At 40.2% G+C, this 23982-nt stretch overlaps 1 protein-coding gene across 1 annotated transcript in view; it reads left to right on the top strand.

Moving 5' to 3' along the window:
* The window catches only part of ELP3 (elongator acetyltransferase complex subunit 3), a 110438-nt gene that overhangs the window by 201 nt on the left and 86255 nt on the right, over window positions 1-23982 (top strand). Inside the window, exons 2-7 of the mRNA XM_010370919.2 lie at window positions 4470-4569; window positions 6825-6963; window positions 13362-13432; window positions 14565-14628; window positions 17320-17388; window positions 19940-20094. Of these exons, the coding sequence (XP_010369221.1) occupies window positions 4470-4569; window positions 6825-6963; window positions 13362-13432; window positions 14565-14628; window positions 17320-17388; window positions 19940-20094 (598 nt within the window). The remainder of the gene's footprint in view (window positions 1-4469; window positions 4570-6824; window positions 6964-13361; window positions 13433-14564; window positions 14629-17319; window positions 17389-19939; window positions 20095-23982) is intronic.

The raw sequence follows: 23982 nt of genomic DNA, 5'->3' as shown, positions 1-23982 counted from the left end.
GGGCGAAAGCCCAGGCAATCAAATGCTGAACCGAACTTTTCCCGCGAGAATCCGCTACCCAGTCCAGTGGCCCCGCCACCTAGGGTCAGTCTGTCCATTCCGGCCCCCCAGCCTTCTCGTTTTTCCTGTTTTGCTTTTGGAAGCATCCTACCTTTCTTCTTTTCCTCTTTGGCAGTCACTTGGTGTCTTTTGTTTGAATGGCAGGGAAACCTTTATTCCAAGATATGTCCTCCGAGGAGTTAACGTCGATTTAATGGGTTGTGGGACTTTTCATTTGTTAAGATTTGTTTCACGACACATTTGACGTGTTAGTTTGAGAGTTTCTTTTAAAGCCTTATGTTAAGATATGGAAAAAAAAGCCTTAATTATCCTTGGATTCAGTGTAACAGTTGTGCATGCAATTATTTTCATTTTTATTACCTCCTTAGTTAGCATGGAACAATTCCACCTTTGGTTTTTCAACAGGACGGATTCAAGTTTGAAATATTCTCTCACAGGTTCTGTTCCTATTTCTATACACTCGTTTGACCAGCTGGTCTAATCATGGTAATGGTTGTCAGAATAATAGCTACCATTTATTGAGCCTGTATTTTGAAGTCGGTATCATTTCCATTTCACAGATGAAGCTGCGATTCAAAGAGTTAAGTAACTTTCCCAGACCAAAATTATACTTAGGTATGGAGCTGTTTGGCCAGGCTGTATCTATGACCTCAAAAAACATAAAATGGAAAATAAATACATCGTTAGTCACTATGCTTCTTGACATTAACTGCTATTTTTCTTGCAAGCAACAATTCTAAGTGTCCAAGTTACCTTCGATTGGGTCTTGTCATATTTGCATGCCCTAAATCAATTTGTTATCTCACTCTAACTTGCTCCTTCTCAATCTGTCGGGATTCTTTTAGCGTCTTCTGTCACCAAGTCATGTTGGTTCTTACTTAGAAATTACCTCTTGAAATAGTTTATTCCTCTTCATTTTGGCCGCCAACCTCCTAACCCACCTTCATCACTAATATTTGAATGGTATTTTAGCTTTCATATACATTATTTATTTTTTTTTGTTTTTGTTTTAATATTTGCTTTATTAAAATACATTTAAAATATAGCATTTTTAAATCTCTAAGTTCAACTTGAAGACATCATAAGAACAGTAAATTTGATAAAAATGAGAAATTACATTCCCATTTAACAATTTGCAAATTCCAATTATCCTGAACATTTAATACCACTTACATATTTTATTAATCACATTTTCTTAAACATTTGATAAGAGATTTAATATTTTGATCCAACTACCAAAAAGGCAGACTTGTGTACTTGACAGATTTTTCTAAACACTTGACAACTCACTATTCAAACATAAACACAAAATAGCATATCAAAAGTTAATCACTCAGTTGGAAAACATTCATACCATAGGCTTTTGTTCATTTCTTGAATAATTTTGTTATATCTTCCTCTTTTAGACTGCAATGAGCTATAATTGCACTACTGCACTCCACGCTGGGTGACAGAGCAAGACGCTATCTCTAAAAATAAACGTGTGTGTGTGTGTGTGTGTGTGTGTGTGTGTGTATATATATATGTGTCTTCCTCTATTATAATTTTCATATACATTATTTATGTGAATCTTATAATGGTTTTGTGAAATTTGGATGTATTATCCTAATTTTACAGACAAGGAAATGGGCACTCAAAAGTTGTTGATCTCGGCCAGGCGCTGTGGCTCATGCCAGTAATCCCGGCACTTTGGGAGGCCAAGGCAGGTGGATCACTTGAGGTCAGGAACTGGAGACCAGCCTGGCCAACATAGTGAAACCCCGTCTCTACTAAAAATACAAAAATTAGCCGGGCGTGGTGGCAGGCGCCTGTAATTCCAGCTACTTGGGAGGCTGAGGCTGAGGCAGGAGAATCGCTTGAACCTGGGAGGTGGAGGTTGCAGTGAACCGAGATCGCACCCACTTCAGCCTGGGTGACTGAGCAAGACTCTGTCTCAAAAAAAAAAAAAAAAGGTGGATCTTTTCCTTTACCACACACCTAGTAGGGATTGGGACTGGATCCTGTCTTAGATTTTGTGGGTTTTTTAAAACAATGTTGCCTTTCAAGAGCCATTTGCATAGTATCCAGATTATATGTGTTCTTTTTTACTTTCTGAATCATTCTTTGTACCGATAAATATTCTTACCTTCCTTAAACATTACTTTTATCTTTTTATTTCCAAAGTTGAGAATATGTAATTCTTCACTGTCTACTGCATTCCATTTCAATGCCTTTGCCTAGCGGCCAGGGTCCCCTGTAATCTATTCTTTACTAAACCCTGTTAGAAAGGTGGATTCTAGTTAGACTGTGCTCTTTCACACACAGATAGATGATTCCTATGCCTGACATTATTTGTTCTGGATTGCCTTCTGTTTTGCATGTCCAAATCTTGCCCTATCTTTAAAGATCTCTGTGCCATTTCCTCCATGAAGCCTTTTCCTACTCATTTACTCTTCCAGTTCTTGATACACTCAAGAGCTATACAAGTGGTTTCCAAATATTTTTCTCTTCTTATCGACTGATCCCCTTTAACCCTCCAGATAAATTCTTATACAGAACCTCAATATATAAACAGCTGAAAGCAGAGCTGCTGTGGTGGAAATAAAGAGACCCCCTCCTTTTTTTCCCCCCTGCCTTATTTTTCTCTTCCCTTCTCCCTTCCTCTGCCATGACCACCACCAGTCCTACCTCTGTTACATAGCCCCTGAGGCACCTTTGTAGAACTCTGGAAGTGCTGAGTTACATGGTTTGGAAAGCATTTAGCCTTTGATTATAGATGGACTTTGTTTCTCTCAAAAATTGTGTATATGTTAGCCTTGCCTCATTAAATTAGATGCAGCATGCTACAGTGAAAGAAGCATGGAACTTGTGGTGAAAAGAGCTGGATTTGAGTCTTGGCTCTGCTATTTACAATGGCTTGTTAACTTGCCTTAGCCTCATTTTTCACATCCATAAAATGGGATAACAGTACCTACCTTCCATGTTACTGTAAGGGTTCAAATGAGATAAAGTAAATGTGAGGCCTCCATAACTGCCAGGGCCTTCCATCCACACTTTTCATTATCTTTTAGCTTTCTCTACAATATGAGTTCTCAACCCCCTGGGCCGCGGACCAGTACCAGTTCGTGGCCTGTTAGGAGCTGAGCCACACAGAAGAAGGTGAGCAGCAGGCGAGCAAGTGAAGCTTCATCAGTATTTGCAGCCACTTCCCATCACTCATGTTACTGCCTAAGCTCTGCCTCCTGTCACATCAGCAGTGGCATTAGATTCTCAGAGGAGCCTGAGCCCTGTTGTGAACCGGGCCTGCAGTGGATCTATGTTGTGTGCTCCTTAAGAGAATCTAATGCCTGATGATCTGTCACTGTCTCCCATCACCCCCAGACGGGACTGTCTAGTTGCAGGAAAACAAGCTCAGGGCTCCCACTGATTCTATGGGAATAGAATTTATTATGGTGAATTGTATAATTATTTCATTATATGTAACAATGCAGTAATAAGAATAATAAAGTGCACAATAAGTATAGTGCGCTTGAACCATCCCAGAACCGCCCTGCTCCCCTGGTCTGTGAAAAAATTGTCTTCCACAAAACCATTCCCTTTTATCGAAAAGGTTGGCAACCACTGCTCTATAGGCAAGAAGGTTGCTTGCCTACAGCTTCCAAGCTGATATGCCACAACTTTTGTCCCTGGAAAAAGACTGGCATTTTTTACCTTGAAGAAAAGAGCTCAGATTGGCCTGGCTTAGAGATATGCCCATCCTTGAACCAGTCCTTGAGCTGTGCTTGAGTAGATGTCGTACAAGAACCTGTGAGCTTCTGCTGTTGCCTTTGGATGAGAGCGGGAGCTCCAGTTGCCAGAAGCTCATGATGGTGGACAGACAATATTTTAGAAATGCATTAAGATTCTTAGGCAGATACCTGGGTTTGAGTTTCAACTTTACTCCTTGATAGCATCTTTATGTAATAGGCACATATTCTTGTTCTGTCTACCTCTGTTCTGAGAATCACCTGAATTCATGCATCTAAATGTTCTTTATGAACTCTAAAGTAGTATGCAAAATTAGTAATTACAACTCTGGAGATAAAGGGAAGAGAATTACTTTGGTCCTTTCGTGTGTGATTAGGTTCTTTCTCCTCACCTTGTTTCTACTCCTTCTTGTATCCTTTCCTGTATTTATTTGTAATCATCTCATAGAGTATGTGCTTCTAAAGGGAGCTTTTCCCATATCTATGTAAAGCCAGGTTTGTTTTAAATTAAAGATACAAAAGATATGATCAAATCGTAAGTAATAGAGGTTTAGCATCTTCTGAATTTGAGCTATTCATTTGGCATATTTGTATGGTTTTGGAAGGAAAACTGCTACTAAATCAGATTTTAAAATCTTGATTGAATGATATGATTTTTGACATTGTTGAATATTAACTTTCCAGGAGATCTCAGCCCTGCTGAGCTGATGATGCTGACTATAGGAGATGTTATTAAACAACTGATTGAAGCCCACGAGCAGGGGAAAGACATCGATCTAAATAAGTAAGTGGATATAAAAAGACAGCAAGCTTGTTCTTAGGTAGCAGATCTCTTTTACGAAATTATCTAGTACTACTTGTTTTCCAGCTCAAGTTTTGTTTCAGTTGAGAATTTTAGCTTTCTGCCTTGCCTTGTCATTCATTGCTTAATGGCAAAATTGTCTCAGCTTAAGAATACTAATAGCTTCTAACGTTTATTGGGCACTTACTGTATTCCAGACGCTGTTGCTAGTGCATTATATGTATTAGCTCAGTTAATCCTCTCAAAATTCTGTGAGATAGGTACTGATATCAGCCACATTTGACAGGTGGGTAATCTGAGCCAGAGAGTGGTTAAATAATTTGTCCAGGGGTAAGTAACTAGTAATTGGCAGAGCTAGGATTTAGAATTAGGTCAGCCATCTCCAGAGCCCATGTTCTTCTGTGCTGCATTGCTGCACATCCTACTTTCCTTCCCTACTGTCTCAGCTGAAGCAGCAGCTTTCTGTCAGGAAAACCCTCGCTTTGGGGCCCCTGATCTAATCCAACCCTCCCCTACTGTGGAACTTCTTTGACACATTCATCCACTTCCTCTCCATAATCATATTCAGCTTGGACTTTCCTACAGTCTCACATAAGAGTTGTCTTTCGTCTCTGCATCTATTTTTTTAAAAAACTCTAATATATAGTCGCTCTGTGTAGATCTTCCCAAATGAAAGGGTTCTGTCTCCAACCCTAGGTCATCTAATCACCACATACAGGAATGACCTTTTTTGAGACGTTATTCTCTGATACTTGAGATGCTGCAATATTTTACCCCTTCCTTGAATCCTCATGCTTAGTAAATATTTGCTACAGGAATAAATAAGTAAATAATTATCCTCTTCTGACTATAAAGTTATTGTATTTTACTGATTTTTCTACCATGTCTTTAGCAGTTTTTCTTCCTTTTTTTGTTATACCCCTGATTATACAAATCTTCAATTTCTAGTGAACATTTCTACATCTTACATATATTTGTTGTTCTCTTTAATTTAGCACATCTAAAGCTAAAGCTGCCATCTTCCTTAAAACTCGCCCCTCCTCAGATGTCACCAGCCTATTATTGGAAGGTCTCTCAGTCTGGCTTCAACCTGCTTTTCCAAGTTTTTAAACCTCTGTACCTTTACATTGAAAATCTGCTTCCTGTCAAGTTGGTCTACTTGTATTTCTTAAAATATATGCATTCCTGTTTTTGCATCTGCACATAAATCAGCCTCTCTGCCCTCCATGTCATCTTTGTGTCTTTACTGACTAAGACCTACTCTTTCTTCTGTGCTCATTTTCCATGAATATCTCCCCGGCACACATCAGATTCCTCCCTGAATTCTGGAAGCACTCATTGTTGGTATGTGTGTGTGTTTTATGACATATGTTTTAATCATTTGTACATTAATTTTTTCGGCATGCCTGTCTGCAAACATGTAAACATAGAACATGAAAGGACTGTGCCTTGCACATTTGAACATACCAAGTATTCAATGTTCAGGCAACCTCTTGTACACGTTAGGTACTCAGTTAATATTTGTTGACAATGATGTGAGCATTTCACAGATATTTCTAGATGGATTAAAGTTAGAAGACAGGGTGACTGTTAGAGTTTGGCTAGCAGGCACAAAGAAAAGCTGGTGAAAGTTTTTTTAAACTTTCAAAAATACATACTTTATTTCCTATTTGGTTCTGTGTAGCCATCCTTGATTTTTTTTTTTTTTTTAATTGTTTTGCCTAGGACAGTAGTTGTCAACCAGGGGTGATTTCCTCCTCAGGACATTTGGCAACGTCTAGGGACATTTTTGAGTGTTACAACAGGAAGACAGGAAGAAGGCTGGTAATGTGTAGAGGCCAAGGATGCTGCTAAACATCCCTCAATTCACTGGCCACCTGCCACAGGAAAGAACTGTGTGGTCCCAGACATCAGTAGTGCTGAGGTTGAGAAAGGTGGAGTCAGAATAGTCATTTGAAGCTGCAGCACTATTCTGAACTAGATCTATATTGTGTCATTGTCCTTCTCCCTCCATAGTCCTGGTTTTCTTTCTGATACTCGAGGGTGGGAAGTAGTCATTCACTCGTGAATTTTGTTCTTCTATTTCCCTGATAGTCACAGATCTTAAAACTATTCTTGTCACATGATGAAGGGATTAGAGAGTGACAGTTGTTAATGATATTGTTTATAGATCATCCTCTTGATAGCTTGTCCTTAAAATACCATGATCTTGATAATGTGAGATGCTTTACTTTCAGGGTGAAAACCAAGACAGCTGCCAAATATGGCCTTTCTGCCCAGCCCCGGCTGGTGGATATCATTGCTGCCGTCCCTCCTCAATATCGCAAGGTCTTGATTCCCAAGTTAAAGGCGAAACCCATCAGAACTGCCAGTGGGGTGAGTGATTCTACTCATGAAGTGTCGACACACTGGGTATCTGTTCTGGCAGAAGTCCCTGCCTCGTGTAGTACCCGTGTGGTGAGGTGGAGGTTGGGGATTCTGACTAATGAAGTCCCCGTATTAGGATATGTGCTGGAATGGAGACCTGTGCTGAATGCAATGAGAGCAGAAAAAGGAAAAAAGTATAATTTTGATTAAAGGAGTAGAAGACGTTTTGATTTCTTTAAAAGTATAGATTCAGGCTTGGTGACAATCACAATAGGATAAATGTTGGTCATCTTAAGCGGGTAGCTTTCAGTATAATTGATGCTTACGAAAGGTGCTTTTGAAAGGCAGTTAATGGTGCACAGTAGTTCTATATATGGTCATTATGAGCACTGTGGAAGTCCAGAGGACAGCGATGTCCCTGCAGCAAAAGGGGCTGGGGAAGGCCCAGTAGAAAGCACAAAGCTTGCTTGACACATAAGCCAAGAAGAGCAGGCTCGAAGCATCATGGGATCTAGGACAGAAGGGCTAAAGTACAGAGGTAGAGAATGACAGGAAGGGTGTGGTGCATGCAGGGAATAGCGAGTATGCCAGACCGAAGGGCGTTGACAGTTCAGGAGAGTAGGACTGTGCATTGAACAGGTAGTTTGGGATCAGCTTATAAAAATCTTAAATGTCTGGCAAAGCAGCTAGATAATAGGAAACAAAAGTTTGAAAAAGGGAGTAATATGAACAAAGTAGATTTTCAGAAAATTTATTTGGATACAACACGCAGGGTAGTTTGGAGACAAAAAGACTAGTTTAGACGTTCATGGTATGATCTCAGTATGCAGTGTTAAGGACTTGAGTTAGGAGGGAGACTCTAGGATGAAAAAAGATGAGTGTGAGATACATGCGCGGAAATCGATAGAATTAAGACCCTCTTGACATATGGTCCCCAGAACGAATTCTCTTCCTGATGTGATCCCACAAGTTCATTCTGTTATTTGAACTGGGATATTATATTCCAAGCAGCTTGTGTTGACTTAGTGACCATGTCTCCTGGATCACGTTACGTTTGTGGCTGATTAAACCCTAAAACTTTAACATACAATGTACCACCAAACCTCATTTCTTCTTCTTTGTACTTAAGTGTTTTTATTTTGTTTTGTTTGTTTGCATCTAGTGTAAAAAGTTTGTTGACCAGGCACGGTGGCTCACGCCTGTAATCCCAGCACTTTGGGAGGCCGAGGCGGGCAGATCACGAGGTCAGATCGAGACCCTCCTAGCTAACATGATGAAACCCCATCTTTACTAAAAATACAAAAAAAAAAAAAAAAAAAAATTAGCTGGGCATAGTGGCGGGCACCTGTAGTCCCAGCTACTTTGGAGGCTGAGGCAGGAGAATGGCGTGAACCTGGGAGGTGGAGCTTGCAGTGAGCTGAGATTGGGCCACTGCGCTCCAGCCTGGGTGACAGAGTGAGACTCCATCTCAAAAAAAAAGCTTGTTAAGAAAAACTAATAGTCCATGCCCCCACCTCCCTTTTTCTACCCTAGGGCAACCATTTTTAACTCTTAGCCAATTTCTTTAGTATTAACTTCCATATCCCTAAATAAGATAACATTCTTTATATAATAGATAAGTCTTGACTTTTTTTTCCGTGAGACAGAGACTTGTTCTGTCGCCCAGGCTGGAGTGCAGTGGCACAATCTTGGCTCACTGCAACCTCCACCTCGCAGGTTCAAGAGATTCTTGTGCCTCAGCCTCCCAGGGAGCTGAGATTACAGGCATGTGTCACAATGCCCAACTGATTTTTGTATTTTCAGTAGAGACAGGGTTTCACCATGTTGGCCAGGCTGGTCTCGAACTCTTGACTTCAGGTGATCTGCCCGCCTCAGCCTCCCAAAGTGCTGGGATTACAGACGTGAGCCACTGTGCCTGGCCGACTTTTTAGGGTTAAGCATTATGTGTGGGCTTGCCACTAAAGAAGACAGAAACTTAGCAACCTTTCAGCCTGCCTGGTAAACTGAGGCTTCTGTGATACCACCCTCTCTGTTTTTCCTTCTATCTCTGATCATTTCTGTCCTTTCTTTGAGGGCTACCCTTGCTGTGCTTGCCTCTGAAAGTTGGTGTTTTCTTTTTTGCTGGGCCCATTGTGTTTGGTACTTTACATGCTTGCTTTGGTAACCTCATCCATTTGATGATTTTACCGTTGCTGTATGCTGACTCCCAGCATGAACCATTCCCTGAACTTCAGCCTCCTGTCAGATTGTCAGTTAGGTATCTCTCCTTTGACTGCCTAAGAACCTCCTCAAGTATAACATAACCCAAACTAATACCAAACGTGCTTATTCACCTTTCCTGTCCATTTCCTGTTAGTTCATGGTACCACTGTGCACTCAGTTTCCAAAAAATATGAAATGCATTTTCCATTCCTACTGCCACTGGTAGGAATGCTTTGGCCTTTATTATTTCTTGTTTAGATTATTTCAGTCATTTCCTTACTCGTCTACTTTGTCCTACCTGCATGAAATTCATCTTTGACAGTGTCACAAGAGTGATCTATTGAAAGTATCAGAAACACACAGCTGGTGGCCATTCCTTATCTACTGCCATTCTCACCTCCATGCCTTTATTCTTGCTGTTTCTTTGATGGTGCTTTGTTTATTTTATACAGTAGTTTTAGGTTTACAGAGAAAAAAATTATATACTTCCTCTAGCGCCTTCACACCTACTCCAGTTTCTCTATTATTAATATATTGCATTGTTTGGTACATTTGTTATAATTGATGAACCAATATTGCTGTACTATTGTTAACCAAAGCCTGTGGTTACATTAGAATACCCACTGTGTTCTACATTCTGTAGGTTTCACCAATGCATAGTCATGTATCCACTATTACAGTGTCGTACGAAATAGTTTCACTGCCCTAAAATCTCCTATTTGTGGCTGGGCGCGGTGGCTCATGACTGTAATCCTAGCACTTAGGGAGGCTGAGGTGGGCAGATCAGCTGAAGTCAGGAGTTCGAGAACAGCCTGGCCAACATGGTAAAACCCCATCTTTACTAAAAACACAAAAATTAGCCGGGTGCAGTGGCAGTCATCTGTAATCCCAGTTACTTGGGAGGCTGAGGCAGGAGAATAGTTTGAACCAGGAGGCAGAGGTTGCAGTGAGCTGAGATCATGCCATTGCACTCCAGCCTGGGTGACAGAGCGAGATTCTGTCTCAAAAACAAACAAACAAACAAAAAAACCCAGCTCCTATTTGTCCCTCTCCCTCTCCATGCTCCAGACGTAACTTGACTACCACTGAGTGTTTTACTGTCTTTAATAAAGTTCGATTTTTCCAGAGTTTCATGTACAGTAATTGGAATCATACAGCCTTTCCACTTAGCAATATGCGTTTAAGTCTGCCATGTCTTTTTGTGGCTTGGCAGCTCATTCCTTCTTTTTAGTTGCTGAATGATATTCCATTGTATGGATGTACCACTATTTGCTTATTCATTCACCTATTGAAAGACATCTTGGTTGCTTCCAATTTTTGGCAGTTTTAAACAAAGCTGTGTGAAGGTTTTCAGCTTACCTGAGTAACTGTCAAGAAGTGCAACTGGTAGATCATATAGTAAGACTGTGTTTCACTTTGTAAAAAACTGCAAACTCTTCCGGTGTGACTGCACCATTTTGCATTCCCACGAGCAGTGAGTGAGCGCTGTGATGCTCCACATCCTTGCTAACACTTGAAGATGTCGGTGTTTTGGATTTTATTTAATTAATTAATTTATTTTGAGACAGGGTTTTGTCCTGTCACTGAGGCTAGAGTGTGGTGGCATGATCACAGCTCACTGCAGCCTCAGCCTCCCAGGTTCAAGCTATCCTCCCACCTCAGCCTCCCAAGTAGCTGGGACAATAGGCATGCACCACCACACCAGCTAATTTTTGTGTTTTTTTGTAGAGACAGGGTTTCACCATGTTACCTAGGATGGTCTTGAACTCCTGGGCTTAAGGGATCCTCCCACTTTAGTCTCCCAAAGTGCTGTGATTATAGGTGTGAACTGTGGTGCCCAGCCAGTGTTTTGGATTTTAGCCATTCTCACAGTTGAACAGTGGTATCTCCTTGTTTAGTTTGTAATTCCCTAATGACATGATGTTGAGCATCTTTCCATACACTTATTTGCCACTGTATATCTTCTTTAGTGAGATATCTATTCACATCTTTTGCCCTGTTCTTAATTGGGTGTTTTTTATTAGGTTTTAAGAGTTCTTTGTATATTTTAGCTGGAAATGGTTTATCAGGTACCTATTATGCAGATATTTTCTCGCAGTCTGTGGCTTGTCTTTTCATTGTCTTTCTTAGAGCACAACTTTTAAATATAGACAAGTAGGTTCGTAACCCATTTTGAGTTTGTATTTGAGTTCGTGTTTGTGTTTTCTTTGAAACACCACGGTTGTTAACTCGGATACATTACTGTCATCTAAGCCTCAGACCTCACATAAGTTTCACCAACTGTTTCAATAACGTCCCACAGAACCTAGTTCAGAATCACCTATTGCTTTTAATTGTCATATCTCTTTAGTCTGGACATTTCCTTTGTCTTTTTTGGACTCCATTACCTTAACACTTTTGAAGATTTCAGGCAAGTTATTTTGTAGCATGTCCCTCAATGTGGGTTCATCAGCTGTTTCCTCATCATGAGATTCAGGTTATGCGTCTTCAGCCTGTGCATCACAGAAGTGGCACTGCGTTCTTCTCATTATCTTCCATCTGGTGGTGCCTAGATTCAGCTTTCCTATCACTGACATTTCTTATTTTGATCAAGGTGCTGTCCACCAGAATTACCCTCTGTCAAATTATTTTTTCCCACTTTGTATGAAGAAGTGTTATATGGAGAAATACTTAGAAACTAGGTAAATATCTTGTTTCTCATCACATACCCAGTTCACTCCTTTATTTGTGTGAAGGAATAAATGGTTTCCTATTTGGTGGGTTGTCATCTGTTACTATTTATTTTGATGCACAAATTATTGCAGACTTGACCAGTGAGAGCCTTTTCAAGGTGATTTCTATGTCTTTTTAAAATGTCCTCATCATTCTTTGAGCAGATTCTAGCTTTCTGGCACAATAAAATGTTGCAGGCTCGGCCAGACATGGTAGCTAATGCATGTAATCCCAGCACTTTGGGAGGCTGAGCTGGGTGGATCACCTAAGGTCAGGAGTTCGAGACCAGTCTGGCCAACAGGGCGAAAACCTGTCTCTGCTAAAAAAAAATACAAAAAATTAGCCAGGCTTGGTGGCACATGCCTGTTATCCCAGCTACTTGGGAGACTGAGGCAGGGGAATTGCTTGAACCCAGGAGGTGGAGGTTGCAGTGAGCCGAGATTGCGCCCTTGCGCTCCAGCCTGGACAACAGAGTGAGACTCTGTCACCAAAAAAAAAAAAAAAAGAAAGGAAAGAAAAATGTCCCAGGCTCATCTTAGACTTTCTTTGCTCCGGCCCTGGAATCAGCCATTTCCCCAAGGAGCCCTGATTTCTTTTAGTGGAGAAGGATATTTAGAAACTAAGACCTGAGTACTAGGTGTGCTTACTGCTATTAGGGTGTTACTGCCGCCAGACTCTCTCAGTGGACCAAGCGAGGACATATATATGTATAGCTGCATACATATATGCACACATATACATGTAACACATTTCCATTTGTATTTATTTATCAGTCTACCATATGTTGAACACTCTGACCACAATACCTTTAATTCTACCCAGCCTATAGAATTCATTCTGCTTTTCTCTCTTTCCATGTTTGTAGCTACTTCTCTGACAGTGAGAAGCCTGGCTTGCATTCGCTTTCATAAATGGCCAGATTTGACCAAGTGCCCCGGATGTAACCAATCTCACATCTCTGCCACTGCCTCCTATCCTCACCTCACTGAGGCTCTGTCAGACCCCTCTGAAGTTACTTACACCCAGACCCTGAAACATGAAGGTGTTAGTTTAATAGTCCCTGCTGCAAATATTGAGATCCAGTGTGTTCATGAGACATTTGAGTCACAAAGGTTAGGTTTATATATAACTTCATAGAATTGCATAAAGTAATTTTTTTCTTACAGGCTATTTAGTAAGACAATCAGAGAGAGAAAGACTAAGAATCACTGTGGCTTTAACAATTAATTTAGTTTGTACTTAATTTATTGTAAAATGGAATATAAATTCACATATATAATACATATGGACAATTTAAAGATAATTAATACTAAATAGAGATCACTCTTGTACCCAGTGCCCAGCTTAAGAAATACAGCCTCGTCAATACTTTTGAAGCCCACTCTTGCCACTCTCTGGTTGCATTCCTCTCCTTCCTTCCGAGGGATAACCACTCTGTGAAGTGTTGTATTAATTATCCTATAATAGCTTTTTTATTCATCTTTCTTTTATAGATTGCTGTTGTGGCTGTGATGTGCAAACCCCACAGATGTCCACACATCAGTTTTACAGGAAATATATGTGTGTAAGTATGGTGATTTTGTTAAATTGTATGTGTGTGTGTTTTATTTTAACTAAGTATGCCCCCTCGAGCCCTTAGTCAGTACATGCTGGTAATATTTAAAACTTCGACTTAATAGATTTATAGATTACTCCTTTCAAACAAGCAACCATTAGATATTTTAGTGCTTTAAAATTGGAATATATGGGGCCGGGCACAGTGGCTCACGCCTACAGTCCCAGCACTTTGGGAGGCTGAGGCAGGCGGATCACCTGAGGTCAGGAGTTTAAGACCAGCCTGGCCAGCACCGTGAGACCCCATCTCTACTAAAAATACAAAAATTTAGCTGAGCGTGGTGGCATGTGCTTCTAGTCCCAGCTACTTGGGAGGCTGAGGCAGGAGAATCGCTTGAACCTGGGAGGTGGAGGTTGCAGTGAGCCGAGATCACACCACTGTACTCCAGCCTGGGTGATAGAGTGAGACTGCATATCAAAATAAATAAATAAAATTGGAACATATGGATATTTTAATTTGTTGCAATATATAATTTTAAAAATGTAGGTTATGGAACTCAAAATAGTAGACATTGGGATATGCAACTCAAAACAGCACATTCTGTTTAACTCATAAATGAAACATGGGAATATGAGCTGCCTAAATTCCACGTCAGAAATTTAAAATGAATTTGGATCAGAAACGTATCAAAATAAAAAATTATCCTTATACGTAACCTTTAGATTTCTCAAACTCACCAATTTGAAAGAATTAGCAGAAAAGTTTGCATGATTCTGGGTAGGAAGATAAAAAGGGGGAAAGATTTTCTTGAGTGTGGTTCCCAAGAGAACATTGAGTATTGATTCAAACTTAGGAAAACTTCATTTTTGTTATTTGTCTCTAAAAGCTTAAACCTCTGAAATAACCACAACAGTAGTATTTTGAAAATGGGTGTAATAGTGTCCCTTTACATATTTATCTTATTTACTTGTTGGTAGAGAATAACGTTATTTACAGATACTGCAAAGGTAGATTCTTCTGTTAGGATTTGAAAAGGAAGCTCGTTTGTTATCAGGATTCTATGGAGACGGTAGATGCTTGGAACCAGCCGGTTGAACTCAGTTTTGCATCTGACATTCTTATTCTTTTGTTGTATTGGCAGATACTGCCCTGGTGGACCTGATTCCGATTTTGAGTATTCCACTCAGTCTTACACTGGCTATGAGGTACAGTAACTTTGAGGCCGTCCTGATGAAGTGTTGCATCATGCTTTACTTGTAGTATGGTTTTACCAGTACTGGCTTTTTGATAATTTTTTGTTTTTGTTTTTGTTTTTTTTTTGATTATGAAAGCTGTTCATTCACCAAATATTTACCAGTGTCTACTAGTGTCCTAAATTGTTCTAGCCACTAGAGAAATACTTACATAAGCACTTCTTATCCCAAACGTTGTTCTAAGTGCTTTATAACTGTAAACCTTATTGCAGTGTTTTGAAGATAGACACTATCATTATCCCAGTTTGTCGATCAGGAAACTAGGGCATAGTGGGCTTAAACAGCTGGCCCAAAGACACACTATTAGTAAGAGACAAGCAGGTTTCAAACTCTGCTGCTCACCGCTACATTGTACTGTTGCTTTAGCAGTGGAAAATGGAGAGGGTCCCTTTGTCTTCCGGAATTTACATGTTTTTTTCTTCTTTTTTTTGAGATGGAGTCTCGCTCTGTTACCAGGCTGGAGTGCAGTAGCACGATCTCCTTCACTGCAACCTCCACCTCCTGAGTTCAAGTGATTCTCCTGCCTCAGCCTCCCAAGTAGCTGGGACTGCAGGCAAGCACCACCACGCCCAGCTAATTTTTGTATTTTTAGTAGAGACAAGGTTTCATCATGTTGGCCAGTCTGGTCTCGAACTGCTGACCTCAAGTGATCCGCCCGCCTTGGCCTCCCAAAATGCTGGGATTACAGGCATTAGCCACTGCACCCAGCCTGGAATTTGTATTCTAATAATGGAAGGTAGACAGTAAAGACACAAGAAAAAGTATCAGGCACTCAAAAAATGCTAAGCAGAGGTGTGATGGCAGCTGAGATGGTTTAGCTGTGGTGGTTAGGAAGGGATTCTGTGAGGAGGTAAGATTGAAGCGGAGTCTGAATGACAAGGACCTAGTCCTAAGAATATGTGGAAGGGGCATTCCTAGCAGAGAAGTCACTAGAATAAGACCCAAGGAGGGAAAGACATGGGGGTGTTGTGCAGTACAGAGAGTGAGGGAAGCATGAGGCTGGGAGGCAAATGAGCTGGGGTTTGTAAGCAAAGTTAAGGAGTTTCCATTTTAGGGTAGGAGTCATGAGAAGCTATTAGGATTTAAGGCAGGGGAATGATACAATCCAATTGAGTTTTTTTTAAAGATCATTTTGATGGTCAAGTAGAGAAAGGGTTAGAGTGGGAACCAGAAGGAAGGCAGGAGGCCAGTGAGGCACTTTTGAAGGAGTCACTCTCCTCAGAAGAGCTCAGAAGCCAGGAAACCTTGTGACTTTTTTCTCATATGTGTTTTCATTTTTTTTCCTGTTTTCTAGGGTTCAAATTTTTTAGAATACAAGAGGAATGATTTTGTGAAAAGGCTTCCTCTTATTCCTATCCCCTAGCCATTTTTTGCTCTTCCCCCTACCACTTAGTGTCGTCTATTATTTCCTCCCCATCCTACAGGGATATTTTAGGGAATACAGCATACACAGATTGCCTATCCCTTATGTGAAATGCTTGGGACCAGAAGTGTTTCGGATTTTGGATTTTTCTGGATTTTGGAATATTTGCATATGCATAATGAGAAATCTTGAGAGTGGAACCCGAGTCTGAACATGAGATTCATTTTTGGTTTATGTACACCTGATACACCTAATTTGAATTAATTTTATACAGTATTTGTAATAATTTTGTGGATGAAGCAAAGTTTGTATTAAGTACTTGCATGTGGAATTTTCCGCTTGTGGCATCATGTTGGCACTCAAAAAATTTTGAGTTTTGGAGCATTTTTGATTTTTGGATTAGGGATGCTCAACCTGGACATATTCTTTGTTCGACTCATTCCATATAAGGTCGCATATCAGAGTCCTCTTTCACTTTGCCTTTTATTTTACAATATTTTAGTAAACATTTTATGTCGGTACATTGTTTTGGGGCTGTAGAGTTTTCCACTGTATGATAGTAGCCATTAAAAATTGTGTGGTATTTTAGAAGCTTATTTAAAAGTTACTTTATTACATGACTCTAGAATATGTATGCACGTCTGTGTCTGTGAGCAGAACACTTTGGTGACCCCGGGATTCCAGACGTGTTTATACAAAAGACAGATGTGATCCAAGGAGACACCCTGCTGTTGAGGTGCTTATGACTGTGCGGGTGGACACCTGCCGGATGTGATTTGGAACGTTGTTTTGAACCCTGACAAGACTGAGAAAAATTAATGGGGGTACAAGCCATGTTTCAGTGTTCTGAACCATGGAGAGTTTTTTTTTTTTTAATACAATCCTTTTGAAACTACTTTTTATTTTTATTTTATTTTATTTTATTTTATTTTATTTTATTTTATTTTGAGACGGAGTCTTGCTCTGTCACCCAGGCTGGAGTGCAGTGGCTGGATCTCCACTCACTGCAAGCTCCGCCTCCCGGGTTTACACCATTCTCCTGCCTCAGCCTCCCGAGTAGCTGGGACTACAGGCGCCCGCCACCTCGCCCGGCTAGTTTTTTGTATTTTTTAGTAGAGACGGGGTTTCACCAGGTTAGCCAGGATGGTCTCGATCTCCTGACCTTGTGATCCGCCCGTCTCGGCCTCCCAAAGTGCTGGGATTACAGGCTTGAGCCACCGCGCCCGGCCTACTTTTTATTTTTAATTCAGTGTGAGCATAACAATATTTTTCTCTTGTAGCCAACCTCCATGAGAGCTATCCGTGCCAGATATGACCCTTTCCTACAGACAAGACACCGAATAGAGCAGGTACATTTTTTAAAAACATGTTTTTAAAAAATTAGCTGTTTATACTTACTAAGAAGTCATTGTTGGTTGAGTCCAATTGAACCTGAAATAACGAAAAATGTGTTTTTCCCCTTTTTAAGTTTTCAGTATCCGTCTGAGGGAGGATTTGCCATGCCTAGCAAGGGGAAAAACACTGCTTTCTTTAAAGACTGTATTTATTGCTTAAGGGTTTTATATTCTCTAAGTTTTTTGTATTTGTAGAAAATTATTAGTAGTATGAAATTTGTGGAATAAAAATGTATGAAAGTTCTTAGACAATAGGTGGATGTGTTGACTTTTAACTTCCAAAAGTCAGAATAAGAAGTATTTTGACTGGCCAGGCCCAGTGGCTTATGCCTGTAATCCCAACACTTTGGAAGGCTGTGACAGCAGATCACTTGAGCCTAAGAGTTCGAGACCAGCCTGGGCAACATAGCAAAACCCCATCTACAAAAAATAAAAAAATTAGCATGGCGTGGTGATGTGCACCTGAAGTCTTAGCTACTTGGAAGGCTGAGGTGGAAGGATCCCTTGAGCCCAGAAGGTCAAGGCTGCAATGAGCTGTGGTCATACCACTGCACTTCAGCCTGGGTGACTGAGCAAGAGCCTGTCTCAAAAAGAAGTATTGTGACAGATTTGTTGGGTGGAAATAGGAAATTTCCTACAAAGGAATACAAAGAAACTTGTGGGGGTATGGCATTATTCTATATCATGGTCATGGTGGTGGGTAGATAACTCTAAATGCTCTCATCCATTGTACACTTAAAGTTAGTGGATTTTATCGTATGTAAATTATACCTTGGTGTAGCTGACCAAAAACAAGTACTACGTACATGACCTTGCACTGTTCAAGAAATCTGAGCATTAATACAGATTTTCTTTATTTACAAGTTTATTTTAAACTTGTCCAATTTAAAGAATGTAAAGCACTGTCCATAGTAACAGTAATGTATAGTAGGCACATCCAAGTCTAAAGTAGATAGTAATACATGCTATAGTGGATGAGTTGTGTCTGGGTTTATTTATTGGCTTATTGGTGAATACTGTTCAGTTTTCATATCCACTTTGCTGTCACCCAAGCATATGAGGAACAGGATTGTCAGTGACAGGAGAGGACCCCACCTGGGGGAGCCTGCATTTTTCCAAAAAGTGGGTTCTAAACTGACCTTTGTTTCAATTTCTTTTTGAGCTATGATAGTTAATTCATTTAAAATGTAAAACTGTTAAGCATGAAATGTTTATGTTTACCAAAAAAGGAGCATAATTTACAAGATTTAGAAATGAATATAGAGCAGTGATTCTTTTCTTAAATGCACTAGAATTACCTGAGTAACTTCTCCAAAACGTGTCAGATCTTCGCCTCTGGGTGTTCTGATTAAGTCAGCTTTAAGGTTCTAGCAAGATATTTTAAAAAGCTACCAGGGTAATTTTGATGAGTATCTCTTGGAAACAACGATAGATATAGAAATAGAGTATTATTTTAGTGTTGATATATGTACACACATGCATATATATAGTTTTTCTGTATAAATTTTTTTGCTATTTTCAGAAATTAGTGTCAATACCTATTTTTAAAAATTAGAATCTTGGCTTATTGTAGTCAACAAAATGAAAGATTGGTATCATTCTCTTCCCTAGTAGAGGAGACCTAATATTTATTAATTAATTTATTTTTTTGAAACAGGTGTCACTCTTAATGCCCAGGCTGGAGTGCAGTGGCACAATCGCAATTTCGGGTCACTGCACCCTCGACCTCCTGGTTCAAACCATTCTCTTGTCTCAGCCTCCAGAGGAGCTGGGATTACAAGCACGTCTGTCTAATTTTTGTATTATTAGTAGAGATGGGGTTTCACTTTGTTGACCAGGCTGGTCTCAAACTCCTGACCTCAGGTGATCTGCCAGCCTGGTCCTCCTAAGTACTGGGATTACAGGCATGAGCCACTGCACCTGGCCTGAATATTTCATTTTTAATCAGACTTTCACTTTTTTTTTAGAAAGCAGATTTGAAGTGCCTCCTGTGCCCAGAATCATCCATCAATTTTAGACTGCTGTCTTCATTTTTCTTTCTAATTTATTCTTGTTTTCTTCCATTACATCAAATTCTTATTATATTACATAATCATTCATGTATCATTGTTGACCATAAATGCCACCTTTTTGTCCCCTAGGCTTACCACCAAGTCTGACATAAAATACATGATCAATAAATACTTATTATTCTGCATATTGTATTATATTTGTCTTTACTGGTTTCTAGTTTATATTCTTCATGTTTTTAAATTTCCACTTTGTACATATTAAAGTCACACCTCTTATTTGTTATTTTATGTTCTCATTCTCCTTATTTGAGTTGTACTCACTTTTTTCTTTCAGACGAGCCTATTTTTTATCCACAGAATTAGCTGAATGTGTTTCATTACTTCTGATTTTTAAACTACTGATGAAAACACCGCAAAATAAGAGATTTGCAATGCCTTCTTAGAGTAGTTGCTTTTGCTTACATCATTCTAATGCTGATGAATTTGTCTTTCAGTTAAAACAACTTGGTCATAGTGTGGATAAAGTGGAGTTTATTGTGATGGGTGGAACGTTTATGGCTCTTCCAGAAGAATACAGAGATTATTTTATTCGAAATTTACATGATGCCTTATCAGGACATACTTCCAACAATATTTACGAGGCAGTCAAGTAAGAAATTCTTATTTTATCATAGTCTCCAGAGTGATTGTCAGTTTATGCTCCTAGCATTAGCTTACGAGAATGCCTTCTGCCCTGCATCCACATTCTTACTTCTCATAGTCTTTCTCGTTTCGTGAAAAGTTCTCATTTTCACGGAAATAATCCTTTCACTGAAATAATCCTTTTAAAGAAAAAATGAATATAGTTTGTTGACATAGTAGTGTTCTCAAACAGAGAGATTCACCAAATATGGTCCACGAAGGTCTTTTCAGCCTTAGGCTCGTCTAAACAACAGTAGTTGTGATTGGCCTAATTAAGTTTTTCAGCCCACCTAAGAAGGGGACTGGGAGTGTGCTTTATTTGAAACATTTAACTGCTGTAAAATCAGCAAAACAAGGTACTGGTAGTTAAAAACTTAATTTAGAGTACATATTTCATAATTATTAAATAATAACTTTATGATTGGGATCTTAGTCTGTCTTGTGCTGCTGTAACAAAATATCTGAGACTAGGTAATTTAATGAACAGAGATTTATTGACTCACAGCTTTGGAGGTTGGGAAGTCCAATATCAAGGTCCTGGCATCTGGCAAGGGTACGTCATCACATGGCAAAAGGCAAGAAAAACAAAAAGCGGGCTAATTCACCCTTTTATAATGGCATTAATCTTACCCACAAGGTCAGATTGCTTCTCAAAGGCCCCACCTGTTAATACTGTTACAATGACAATTTCAACATGAGTTTTAGAGGGGACAAACTCATGTTTGTCAAATCATGTGTTATTCAAACCACAAGTTAATTTACTCATTTTGAATTCTAGTTGACAAAATTATGCATTATTTTGACTCCTTGATTTTAGCAAGAAGAATACTACAGGTTAGTATGTAGTTCAGTGATTTAAGAAGTGAAAGTCTTAAAATAGTTTTTGTTTTCAGGAATTGTGGGAACACCTGGATAGTTACTGTTTTCCTTACTTAACAAATCCTTCTTGAGGGCCCACTAGATACTGTGTGCTGTTTTAGATCCTGGAAAGTGGTGATGTTTAGGCTGAGCCTGAAGTACAAGGAGAAGTTAGGCCAACAGCAGAAAGGATAAGATAAAGGCCCTGAAATGGGAAACAGCTTGGGTGTTCTAGGGACAGAGAAGAAGCCAGCATGGCTAGATCTTGTGTTAATCCATTTGTGTCACTATAAAGGAACACTTAAGACTAGGTAAGTTATAAAGAAAAGAGGTTTAATTGACTCCAGTTCTATAGGCTTCACATGAAGCATAGTGCTGGCATCTGCTTCTGGTGAGGCTTCAGGAAGCTTCCAGTCAAGGTGGAAGGTGAAGGGGGAGCCAGTACATCACATCACGGGTTGGGGAGGTGGCACACTCTTTTAAACAACAGATCTCACGTGAAACAACTGAGCGAGAACTCACTTATCACCAGGGAGACAGTGGTAAGCCATTTATTTATGAGGAATCCAGCCCTAGGACCCAAACACCTCCCACCAGGCCATACCTCCGACATTGGGGATCACATTTCAACATGAGATGTGGAGGGGACAAACACTCAAACCATGTCAGATCGCAGTGAACAAGAGAAAGAACATCATGAGATGGGGTTGAAGTGTTAGGTAAGGGCCAAGATACATGCTTTTGAGGAGTTGAAATTTTATTTGAAATGCAGTAGGAAGCAGGTGAAGGGGAAGTGGCATGTTCTGGTTAACAGATAGGGTCATTCTGTCTACTGTCTGGCTAATGGATTAGAGGAGTACCAGGGTGAAAGTGGGAAACCAGATAGAAGGCCATCTGATTACATCCATCCCTGCTCAGCTGGGGGCGGCAGCAGTGGTGATGGAGAGGAGATTGAGATAGAGGAAGGGATTAAGCCTGGCACTAAGGTTCTGGCTGTCAGAAATGGTAGGAAGGTAGGGTATGGCTGTATACTGAGGTGGAAAAAACAGCGGAAAAAGCAGAGAAAAATCTCAATGGGAGAAAAATCAAGAGTTCTGTTTTGGGTGTGTAAAGTTTGAAGTGCCTCTGATACATTCAAGTGGAGATGTCAGTGGGCTCTGAATACAAGAGAAGTCTGAGCTGGTGGTACAAAACTGGGGATTATCAGCTCATAGGTAATGTTGCCAACCATGTAAATGGAGGAGACCACCTCATGGGACAGTTGTGGATCTCCAAAGTATACTAAGTGAAAAGCAATTTTTAGAGCAATGCTTACAGTACAATCCCGTTATTTGTGTGTTCATGCACATACACACATACACATCTGTATATAAATGCATAGAAAAGGTGGCAGAATAATGGTCATCATAGATCTTAGAGCTGAGGAGGAAGGGACATGGGAAATGGGAGCAAAGGAGGATATTTCCCTTTGTTCCATGTACGGTGGGCCATGTTGTCATGGTGTTTAATATTCACTTATTTAATACTCATAGTAAACCTTTGAGTTAAGTGTTCAGATTATCCCTGTTTTTCAGGTGAGGAAGCTGAGGCACAGACAAATGAAGCAGTTTGCCCAAAGTTGCAGAGATGGTTGGTGGTAGAGTGGGATGTAAACCCCAGGTAGCTTTGCTTTCAGAGCCTAACTTTGCAAGCTGTGCTAGGTGTCAGAATGTGAGTGTGTCTGTATGTATGTGCACGTGTGTGCACATCATCGGAGCTTGAAGGTCTTGGGAGGAATATAGCCTGTTTTTCCTTGCCCCCCTTCCCTACCAACCTCAGGCTTTTCTCTGGCTTCTTTTTTATATGGGGTGGGGTTTCATATAGCTAATTATAAGTTTGTTCAAATAGTGCCACCTCTTAAGATTTTTTGTGTGGGACCAAATTTTGAGTAGACCTAAGAGTGGTTTTTATTACCCTGTAAGTAAAGCAGTTCTTGGCACATAGTAAGCACAAGTAAATGCATGAATGAATTTCAAATGAATGATCAGTTAGCTAATGACCTGAGTATGGATGCCTCTTGGAAATGGGGGCAGTCACATCTTTTTGTGCCCTCTGTACTCCCCTACCCGCTTAATTTCCTTTGTTCTCCTTGGGTTTGTAAAAGTGAAAAGAAGAGAGGAGCTTTTTCATAAAATTTAATACCAAGGGTAGCTCAAAGAGCCCATGTGAAAAATTCGGCAGCTGAGAGAGTTTGTGTGCACAGCATCCCACTTCTGTTCGATTGACTCTAGGGAATGTAACAGGCGAATTCTGTGTCCGTGAACCTGGACCTGTGGCATTATGACCTCTTCCTCCTGCAGGGGCTTTAATAGCAGATGAGATGGTGACTATGTTGTTATTGCTCATTCAAAACTGATCAAGAGGCCGGGCGTGGTGGCTCACGCCTATAATCCCAGCCCTTTGGGAGGCCGAGGCAGGCAGATTGCTTGAGGCCAGGAGTTCGAGACCAGCCTGACCAACATGGCGAAACTTCCTCTCTACTAAAAATATAAAAATTAGCTGGGTGTGGAGGCTGGTGCCTCTAGTCCCAGCTACTCGGGAGGCTGAGGCACAGAAACACTTGAACCCAGGAGCTGGAGGTTGCAGTGAGCTGAGATTGCACTACTGCACTCCAGCCTGGGCGACAGAGTGAGACTGTGTCACCAAAAAAAAAAAAAAAAAAAAAAAAAAAAACTGATCATTAATGAGTCATTCTTAGTAAACGCTGAAGTCTTCAAACTTTAGAGGAGTAATGATATCATCCAGCTAATTACTCTTAATAATACTGAAAAATCAAACTATACCTTAGATAAAATGCAATTGAGGAAAACCAACCTTTATTAGTTCAAAGCCAGGAGACGGGAATGGCAGCAGAATGTTCTCTCAGAGGGTTACTGACCACAATTTATTCAGCTCTGAAAATTCCCTGGCAGGGACATCTATCAAGATTAGTTTTTCTATGCATGCTTATATACTTCTA

The sequence above is a fragment of the Rhinopithecus roxellana genome, chromosome 9, assembly GCF_007565055.1.
Source record: "Rhinopithecus roxellana isolate Shanxi Qingling chromosome 9, ASM756505v1, whole genome shotgun sequence".
NCBI lineage: Eukaryota > Metazoa > Chordata > Mammalia > Primates > Cercopithecidae > Rhinopithecus > Rhinopithecus roxellana.
This window is presented reverse-complemented; position numbering and strand designations above follow the sequence as displayed.